Below are 10,560 nucleotides of genomic sequence, written 5' to 3' on the forward strand. Positions count from 1 at the left end.
GAGAATGATGTCTGGATTAAACTCCTTCTTGGTGTTTGGACTTCTAGTCCAACAGGTTGACCATTAGGGGACTGGACTTGCCTCCTGCTACAAGGAGAAAAGGGAGGGGCTGCAAGAGCATGACAGACACCTAAAGAAAACCACTGTAGGCTAGGGATGGAGTGTTTCCTACTCAAAGCCCGAGGAACTAAGTCAACTGCAGAACCTGTGCTAAGAGGTGCGAGGCACAGCTGCTCCTTCATTCTTATTCACTGTGTGACCCCTGTGACTCGCGGCTGCTGACAACTTCAGAGATCTTCACATCATCCAGAACAGTCTGGCTCCTCCTAAACCTACTCTACTGTGACAAATAAACTTTTAAGTAGTTCAAAAGAGGAAAGATAGATTATTTTTCTTTTTGATCACTTTCAGGAGTTCAAATCTATATTGAGGTCTCTGTTTCTGGGTTGTGGTGTGGCAGAACATCATGGGAGCAGTGTATGATCACCGACAGTTGTGACCACCCTATGATCCAAGGGCAATATATAGGCACATGTAGCTAAGGATAGCTATGAATTGAGTTTAACACAAAATTGTAAATTTACTTAAAAGATTTTTCTTGTGCCGGTGGTATAGTGTAGGCACCATGCCTGTAATCCCAGTACTCAGTACTCAGGAGGCAGAGGCAAGAGGATCTTTGAGTTTGAGGCCAGCCTGATCTACAAGAGCTAGTTCCAGGATAGCCAAGGCTGTTACACAGAGAAACCCTGTCTCGGACAAAAAGAAAGAGAGAGAGAGAGAGAGAGAGAGAGAGAGAGAGAGAGAGAGAGAGAGAGAGAAAGGGAAAGAAAAGAAAAAGAAATTGTGCACTTAAAAAAACTCAGTTGGAACACTGTAGAGATGGTAACATCACAATGCCAAAATGTTGGGCATGCATTGTTTGAGTAAGAAATGCTCACCTAGTGATGATTTACCAATCATAGGGAAACAAGTAGGAGGTATTATCAAGATATAATCTTCAGGCCAAAAGGTGGTGGCATGCGCCTTTAATCCCAGCACTGGAGAGGTAAAGGCAGGGGGATCTCTGTGGGCTCAAGGCCAGCCTGATCTACAAAGCGAGTTCCTGGACAGGCTCCAAAGCTACACAGAGAAACCCTGCCTTGAAAAACAACAAAAGGAAAAAGTAAAAAACACTACTGGTTATAGTTTTGCCTTTTAAAAAGAGCTTTAAAGGGAGGGATTGGGGTATATTATCATCAGGGTAAGGTCGTTATATAAAGACAGACAATTAATGCTGTGGGCGGTAGTGGTGCAAGCCTTTATTTAAAACCCAAACCCTGGAGGCTCTGAGATCAAGGCCAGCCTGATCTCCAGAGTTCCAGGACAGCCTGGTCTATCCAGAGTAAACCAATCTCGAAAAACAAAATAAAACCCAAAAGACCTATAAGTAAAAAGGAAGTTCCTTCATGAGTCCACCATGCTCACGTTTTCCACCTTTGCTTCTTCCATTTAGTCCTCAGAGTCCTCATCGTCGCTCTGTTCCCCCATGTTCTCTTCCTGCCTGGCAAGCCTATCCAATTCTAAGGCCTCCGCCAGTCTCTTCCGGGCATTCGCCACCCTCCGGTACTGTCTCCGGATATCCGCAGGAGTTATTTGTTGAATGTTAATAGATGGCGACAGTTCAAGAGCCATTGGCATTGTCACCCCTTGACTGTAGGATGTAGATGGCGACTGCTCAAGAGCCGCCCGCACTATTCCTCCTAACCTCGGAGATTGGACAGAGGTGCCCTGTGAAGTGTGCAGATCGTTGACACCACTAGGAACGATGGCTCCAGCCTGCATCCCTCGTGCAGTTCGTCTTGCGGGGTTTGAAAGACACAGTGGGCCTAACAGATTCCCTGTACCGTCTTCGATGTAATGTTCCTGCAGTCTCCTGAATGCGCAGAGCTGCTGGGGTTTCTCCAGGTTCTCTTCTTGTCCGTGCCTGGTGGTATTCTCGGGATGGGAAGTTATTCTAGTCATAGAACTTTTGAAGATGCAACTGGTCATCCTCACAGGAGACGTTACTCTTGCTCGGCGTTTGCTCTTGTCCTTGTTACGGACAACCTGGACCTTCTTCTGTAATTTCGGAGGTATCATACTTCTTGTGAGCCTTCCCTTTAAAAAGAAAGTAAAATGTAAATAACACGGAGGATGGAATCTACTAAGAGTTATGCAGAATTTTCTCAGCTCGTGGATCTTCTACTATCCCTTTTCTCTGAAGAAATGGGTCTCAGATCACACGATGGGCTAAAGTCATCTGTGACAATTTCTAAATGTCAAATATCAGTAACCCAAAAATATCTAGGGTGGGGCCCAGAATTATAGTTTGTGCTGGGTTCCCAATGTTGCTACAATAAAGACTGTAGTCATCGGGCTTCAGGAACATCTAGCTCATGGGACTATTATGGATAGGAAGCTAGGGGTCTCTACACACAGATTCCCTTCATCTAAGTTTGTGCAGGGACAGTCTAGATGTTCTAGATGATCATACAGCAATGCATTTCACAGAAAGACGCCTTGTCTTTATGAACTGATGAGTGCATTTTAAATTTCTTCCAACAAATTTTAACAAGCAGTTAACAGCTTTCCACAGGACATCAGTTTGTGCCAATTACCACTATGTATTAAATTAAAAAGGTTTAAATATAAAGAAAAATACCAAGAATGAATATTCTACAATTAGTATGAATTGTGTACTCACTAGTAAAGGCTGGCTTGGAAATGAGTTTCCTGAAGGTCCCTCCATGGTTTTAGAGCTTGCCATAAATCCACTACTGAGATGTAGACAGGGGCGGAATTGCTGGAAATGCCAGTCTTACTCCTTCAATTCGCCTTCTATATAGGAGGAGAGATAGGTAATCAAATTATCAGACAATCCAACCTACAGATAAACCAATGAGTGTTAAAACTGCTAGGGAAGCCGGGTGCTGGTGGCGGCTCATGCCTTTGATCCCAGCACTTGGGAGGCAGAAACAGGCTAATCTCTGTGTGTTGTACACCAGCCTGTATATAAAGCCATTTCCATGACAACTGAGAGACTATTACACAGAGAAATCCTGTATTGAAAGCACAAGTTGATTAAAAACAACTGAGTATTCTGATCTACGTGTAAGTATGAAGGCACCACTAATTTAATTAGCATACCCATTATCTCACCAACTGTTTCATATCAGTATTTTTAACTACATCCATTTTTCTCAATAGTTGAATATTTTCAAATACATTCTATAAAAACAGAAATAGATGTTTTTGTATAGATACATGCTCACACATTTTTTTAATGACAGATTCTCACTGTGGAGAGCACTGTGGACTGGCCTAGAACTCAGAGATCCTTTAGTTTCTGCCTTCCTCATACTGGGATTAAAGGTGTGCTTGACCACACCCAGCTTAACACCTGTTGTAACAGATAAAATTTTAGAGAATATTTACGTGTTCCTCCATGCTGGGTGGGTATAGGGCTGCTCGCCTTTGATCGCAGCAGTGAAGAGGGAGAGGCAGACAGATCTCTGAGGACACCTTGGTCTACAGAGTGAATTCCATGACAGCCAAAACTACACAGTGAGACTCTTTCTCGAAAAACCAAAAAGATAAAATAAAAAAATAAATGTTTTCACACGTGGATCGAATCTACATGGGAAGTAGAAAAAGACAAGATCTCCTGAGTAAATTGGGAGCATTGGGATCTTGGGAGAGGGTAGAAGGGGAGGAGAGAAAGGAAGGGGAATGAAGAAAAATACATAGCTGAATAAAAAACAATTTAAAGAAAAAGATTAAAAAATAAATAAATGTTTTATCAATAAGTATCAGAAACTATTACTATGTGTTTTATAAAAATAACACAAAGAGATGTTTTAATAGAGAAGTATTGAAACATAAATTGCTGTTGTGTAACATTGAAATTTCATGTCATTTCTGATAAACCATGCTTATATCACATCTTTTCTGAGCACCTTGGTTAATTTTATTTTAATCCAACTTAGAATTTTAGATAGGTATATAGGTAGATAGATAGATAGGTAGGTAGGTAGGTAGGTAGGTAGATAGATAGATAGATAGGTAGGTAGATAGATAGATAGATGATTTTTCAAGACCATTTCTCTGTGTAGCCCTGGCTATCCTACAACTCACTCTGTAGATCTGGCTGGCCTCAACTCAGAGATCCAGCTGCCTCTGCCTCCTGTGTGCTAGGATTAAAGCTGTGAGCCACTATTGTCTGGCTAGAGTTAATATTTTTTGTTTGTTTGTTTTTCAAGACAGGGTTTCTCTGTGTAACGAGAGCCCTAGCTGTCCTGGGACTCACTCTTGTAGACCAGACTGACCTCAAACTCCGAGATCTGCCTGCCTCTGCACCCTGAGTGCTGGGATTAAAGGCGTGTGCCACTACTCCCTGGCCTAGAATTAAATATTTTTATTCTGTTTTCCTTTGTATTAACTTGCTGTAGTTCACATACAGATCTATGTTCTTACCTTAAAAATTAAATCATTAATCCTTTATATATCTTAATACAAATATTTTAAGATCCTATGTCTAATATTTTCTAATATTTTCTTAATACCTTAGAAAAAATTTTAATTCTATTTTTGATCCCTCTTAATGTCTGAATTTATATTATTACGAATCTTAATTCTAATATAATTCCAAATACAGGACTTTTACTGTGGCTTTATAAAATAACACTCATTTATACCTTCTTTTCTTCTTCTTTCTTTTCTTTTTTTGAAATGGTCTCACTCTAACTCCTGCTGCCCTGGAATGTAAATATATCCACCTGCCTGCCTCTGCTGAGTTAAAGGTGTACACTGCTGAGCCCACCTTCGTTTATACTTTTCGAGGTTACTAGGTAAGCTCTCTCTCATTGGACTGTATCCCCAGACCTTCCACATTCACTAATGAAGGAGGGCTTGACTAAATTGCCCAGGTTGACCTTGAATGAGATTTCCTTAAGTCCTGCTTCTGGAAGACAGAGGTCTTACAGTTTCTGCCTTCCTGGTGCTGGGATTAAAGGTGTCCTCGAGCACACACATCACGACACTTTCTGTACAGGATAAAATTAGAGACTGTTTACACGCCCGTCAGGGCCTGGTGTTAGGAAAGTAACCTGGATCGATTTCAGTAAGAATTATTTTCATTTAACTTATGTACATTATAACACTCTATACACTCTATAATTTAGTTTTCAGTATTGGGGATCAAACTCAGGGCCTTGTAGCATGATTAATAAAAACTTAAAGACAGAAATTGGGGTTCAACCTGAAGGCCAGAAAAGCAAAATAGCTAGCCACTGGCTCTTACCTCTACCTCAGTCCAAAATGGCAACCCTGCCTCCAGGAATCTCAGAATGGGTCTGTGTGAGAGCTGTCTCCTCTCCTCCCATTTATATTCCTCTCTAGAACTGGGATTAAAGGTGTGCACCACTACCATGCGGTTCCTATGGCAAACTAGTGTGACTACTGGGATTGAAGGTGTGTTTCACTACTGCCTGGTCTGTAAAACTGACTAGTGTGGCTGTTTTTCTCCCTGAACTTCATTCAGGCAAGCTTTATTTATTAAAATACAAATGAAATATCGCTAAAGGGCCTCAGATGTACCAAATTGTTCTGCCCTTGAGCATGAGCTACAGCCAGAGCCCAAGTTTTTATTTTGTTTTGGTTTTTGTTTTCCTGTTTCAAAACACTAGCAGCAAAATGTTTCAGGATTTGGGGTATCTATATCTTCTCTTAACCATTTAATTCGTGATAGAGAGTGATTTCTTTATCTTTACTTTTATCCCCAACCATTAGGGGTTGAGGAGTACTACATTCAGCAATAATCTAACGTTACATGTAAGAACTCAGATTCCACATCCAGGAACTGAGAGGTCTGTTCTGATGAATTTATTTTAGCACTTTAAAGATTATGTTTCATCTAATGTTAGCTGAAAGTCCTTGTTCAGTTACATAGCCAGTGTTTTCTCATAGTACCTAAAAACATTCTCATTAGCTGTTTTGTTTATTGTTTGCTTGCTTGCTTGCTTGTTCTGTTTTGTTTTCTCCATTGCTAGGAATTGAACCCAGGGCCTCTTGAGTCCTACCTAGCAAGAACTGTCACTGACCCATGTCTCTCGCTCTCCTTGGTTTATAGAACATAATATAGTTCAGAATTGTTAACCTGAATTACTTGGAATAGAAAATGTTGATTTGATTAAATATGCAGTTTGGTATCTCCCATGATTTGGAATATATTTGACTACAGTGGGTTGTTTGTTTGTTTAGGTGATGGTGGAGCTTGGGTTTATTTGTATCTGCCCAATTTGATGTAGCACAAAGCTTACCTCAAACTTGCTCTAATTCCTGTGTATCCAATCATGGATGACCTTGAGCATCTGAACATTCTGCCTCCACAGCCCTAGTGTTCACATTAATAGGAAGCAGTCTCTTACCCAGCTTGGCTGGATATTTTGTTTCTGACACTCTGTCTTTGCCATTTAATTACATTTCACACAATTATAAGTCTCTAAATTTTCAAATGTCCTTCACTCGTTACTTTTGAAAATTTTGGTTTTTACTGCTTTCCAAACTTATGTCCAGATCAATCTCTTACTAATTTCTTCTTAATATTATCTTAGACTTTCGGTTCTAAATAATCAGTAGCTTTGCCAGGCATGGTGGCATGGTGTTGCACACCTTTGATCCCAGCACTGAGCAGAGGCAGGTGAATCTCTGTGAGTTCGGGGCCAGCCTGGTCTATAAGAGCAAGTTCCAAAACAGCTAGGAGTGTTACACAGAGAAACCCTGTCTCAAAAAACAAACAAATAAATAAATAAATAAATAAATAAATAAATACGATCAATAGTTTTAATTTAAAAATAGAATGGAAACTTTACAGTCAGTGAAGAGTATAATTTTTTGGACACAATAAATTAAAAAGAGGCAAAATTATAATTTGTAACATATTATATTAGTTGCTAATATTTATCAAACTAGATCAATATCGGGAAAGCCCACAGTGTGGTTGAAGAGATTTGGGCCACATACATCCAGTAAATTACATCTCAAAAATAATGGCAAATGGTTTAGAAAATGGGTGGCAAATTTGGTAAATCCCTTCAGAAATGAAGTTAAAACACATAGCCAATAAGCATCTAAAGAACATATTCAACTTTGTTACTTTATGAATATATTTTAAAAGGTCACAGTAAACACTATTAGGTGGTGTTGAGGTAAATTGGAAACAATAGCAATCATAGGTGCTGAGGTCATTCAGTGGAGGCTCATGGGAGATCAAGTTAGCCCATCTACCCTGAGAACTCTTAGGTAGTATTTCTAAAAGCTGTAAATACAATATATGTAAATTGTAGCAGGCATGGTTACCCTATCACTCAGGAAGGTGTGGGAGGGGACTGCAAGCTCGAGTTCCCTCTAGGTTAAATAATGAAATCCTGTCTCCAAACACAGAAAAAAGAACAAATATGATACTCCCCTGCGCACAGTCAACCATCTCCGCCAACCCTCTACACTTTCTACTTTGGTCTTGGAAACTAGAATCATAAGAGCTGTAAACCAGAATGTAAACAAATATGCTCAACAGCAAGATAATGGATTTTTAAAAATGCAGTATTTGCAATAGACAGAGCTCCATACAGCAAGAATTTACATAAAACAATTGATGTAATAAATATTAGGAAACATCTCACACACAGGGAGACAGCTGTTGCAACTGTCAGGAGACCTTGCTTCTTTTTTCTGGTCTTTCACACTGGAGTATATTTTTCTTTAGCCATGACTTTGCCTTCTCTCTACTTCTGCCTCAGTTACACTATTGATAATGCATACATTAAAGTTTTGCCTGACCGGGTGATGGTGGCATACACCTTTAATCCCAGCACTCAGGAAGCAGAGGTGGCCGGATCTCTTGTGTATTCGAGGCCAGGCTGGTCTCAAGAACTAGTTCAAGTCAGGTGGTGGTGGTGCATGCCTTTAATCCCAGGATTTTGGAGGCAGGGGCAGGCAGATCTCTGTGAGTTTGAGGCCAGCCCTGTCTGCAGAGTGAGTTCCTGGACAGTTAAAGCTACACAGAGAAAGCCAGTCTCAAACAACAAAAACAAACAAAAAAGAGCTAGTTCAAGGGCAACTAGGGCTGTTACACAGAGAAATCCTGTCCCCCAAAAAAAGCTTTACGTGGGAGAAGTTAGAGGAAAATTGCCTCTTGTTAAGAGTCCTGGGATAGGAATGTTGTGTTCTGAGTTAAACAGTACTAAGTTAAACAGTTAAACAGTACTAAATTAAACAGTACTAAGAACCAAAATCAGTCGTGAAAAGACTTTATTGTAAGCCCCTCTCTTAATGTAATATTTTTCTTATAAAAGTAAAGATGTTGAGTGCTGGGATAATTTCCCTCCCTGACAGTCGTTAAACCCTTCCTGTAGCCATAGAGATCCTGGATAACCCTAACACTGACACTAACCGTGATTAGTCAAGCTTCTCCAGAGTCACAGACTTATAAAATGAATACATAGGAGTTTAATGGGATGACTTACAGGCTGTAGGCCCACAATGGCTGGCTGTGAATGGAAGGTCAAGAACCCAGTAGCTGCTCAGTCCCACAAGGCTGGCTATCTCAGCTGGTCTTCTGTGTATGCTGGAATCCTGAAGAAGTAGAGTCCAGTGAAGGAATGGGTGTGCTGACAAGGCGAGGGCAAGCGAGCAAAGAATGAACCTTTCTTCTTCCATTGTTCATATATAGGCTTTCTGGAGAAGGTGTGGCCCAGATCTGGATTAAAGGGGTGTGTCTTCTTGCCTTTAGATTTGGATCAAGCTAAGCGGTGGTGACATGGTTGCCTTTAATCCCAGCTCTCAGGAGGCAGAGGCAGTAGGATCTCTGTGAGTTCAAGGTCAGCCTGGTCTACAGAGCAAGTTGCAAGGCGGGCTCCAAAGCTACACAAAGAAACCCTGTCTCGAAAAACAAAACAAAACAAAAAAGATCTGGATGAAAAGCTGGTGTCTTCCATCTTCAAGATGTGGATGAAAAGTCTGCGTCTTCTAGCCTCAAGATCCAGATCACAGGCATGTTGTCTTCCTGTCCCAAGATCTAGACCACAGGTGTGCCCTCCATTTCTGGATTGCATTTCACTCCAGGTAAAGTAAAGTTCACAACCAAGAATGCCAGCACAGGTGTATCGCCTGCGTGTACGATGTGACAGTACGGTGCTACTCCTATATTGCAATGTCTGCACTAAAGGGCCATTCATGAGCCTCGGACAAGGGGCTAGAGATTGAAACACACAAAGACACACAGAGACAACGCAGACAGAGACACACACCTGTAGTCACTGGTAAAGAAGCCCTTTATTGAATAGCACCACAGAGGCTTATACACCCAACACAGTCAGGTGGGCCAGCAGGTGAAAACCTCATCCCTGATCCTCAATCAAGGACAAGGCAACACGTGCTCAGGAAGCAGAGCTGGACACAGCTTTCAGCAGCACACATCAGAAGGCCAAGTAAAGGTCACTAGCAGGGGAGAGCAGCTGGAGGCCAGGACTCCAAATGGTTCCAACACACAGGTATCATTGATTGTTTCTCTTTGCCACTTTGGGGACTCTTTCGTATTAGAGCTTGAGCTTTAGATTGAGTCTCTGCTGTCTTCTGTCTCTCCACAATTGCTTTAATCCATTGGCTGTCCTATTTATTGAGTCAGTTCCCTCCTCTGTGTCATTAACTTAATGTTGACATTAGCTACTTCTTGTCCCTAAAATATCATTATAGTCCCCAAAGTATCATTACGAGCCTTTGTTTTCTTTATTCTCTTCTTATATTATTCCCTCCTTTTTCATCCTACTCACAGATACAGTTCCATCAATTTTATATTCCACATATCACTTGGGCTTCTTGCATTTTTGGGGGGTTTGCTCCTTTGTCTGCTTTGGGTGTGATTTTTACTAGTATAGACTCTTCATTCTGTCTCTTTTATCTGGCGTTTGAAGCATACACAGACTTTTCACACTGTTTCCTTTCAAAAGGTTTTAAATTTATTTATTTATTTTGTGTTGTGCACTCCATGTGTGTCGTGCCTGTGGAGGCTAGAAATGGACATTGGATCTCTTGAAACTGGAGTTACAGATGGCTGTTCACTATCGTGTGGATGCTGGGAATCACAGCCTGATCCTCTGCAAAAGCAACAAGTACTCTTAAACAGTCAGCTGTCTCTCCAACCCCTATTCCTTTTAATCTAATACATTAAGTTTACCCACTGCTTTTTGTTGTTGTTGTTTACTATATATTTTCTTTTCTTTTCTTTTTTTTCTGAGTTTCTCCTGTCCTGGAACTAGCTCTTGTAGACCAGGCTGGCCTCGAACTCACAGAGATCCGCCAGCCTCTGCCTGCCAAGTGCTGTGCCACCACCGCCCATCTCTACTATATATTTTTAATTCTACATTATTTTCATCTAGTTTGCTATCCTGCTGGCCAGGAAAGCTGGTAAGCAGGAATTCAGCATTTATTAGGGAACTTGGAACTTCCCTGTTTCCTGAAATCTTTTATATGATCCTTATAAACCTG

General features: G+C 40.9%; 1 protein-coding gene across 1 annotated transcript; it reads right to left on the reverse strand.

Moving 5' to 3' along the window:
- Positions 1–1,488: 1,488 nt before the first annotated feature.
- LOC125400525 (methyl-CpG-binding domain protein 3-like 3) lies at positions 1,489–2,124 on the reverse strand. Its single transcript, XM_048434636.2, has one exon. The coding sequence runs from the start codon at positions 2,116–2,118 to the stop codon at positions 1,489–1,491; it is 630 nt and encodes a 209-aa protein (XP_048290593.2). The 5' UTR covers positions 2,119–2,124.
- Between the last annotated feature and the right edge of the window lie 8,436 nt (positions 2,125–10,560).

Source organism: Myodes glareolus, chromosome 4 (assembly GCF_982192425.1).
Source record: "Myodes glareolus chromosome 4, mMyoGla1.1, whole genome shotgun sequence".
Classification (NCBI taxonomy): Eukaryota; Metazoa; Chordata; class Mammalia; order Rodentia; family Cricetidae; genus Myodes; species Myodes glareolus.

Bases quoted from the DNA above. Each gene is read 5' to 3' on its own strand.
- LOC125400525 (XM_048434636.2), bottom strand. From the start codon at position 2,118: ATGATACCTCCGAAATTACAGAAGAAGGTCCAGGTTGTCCGTAACAAG.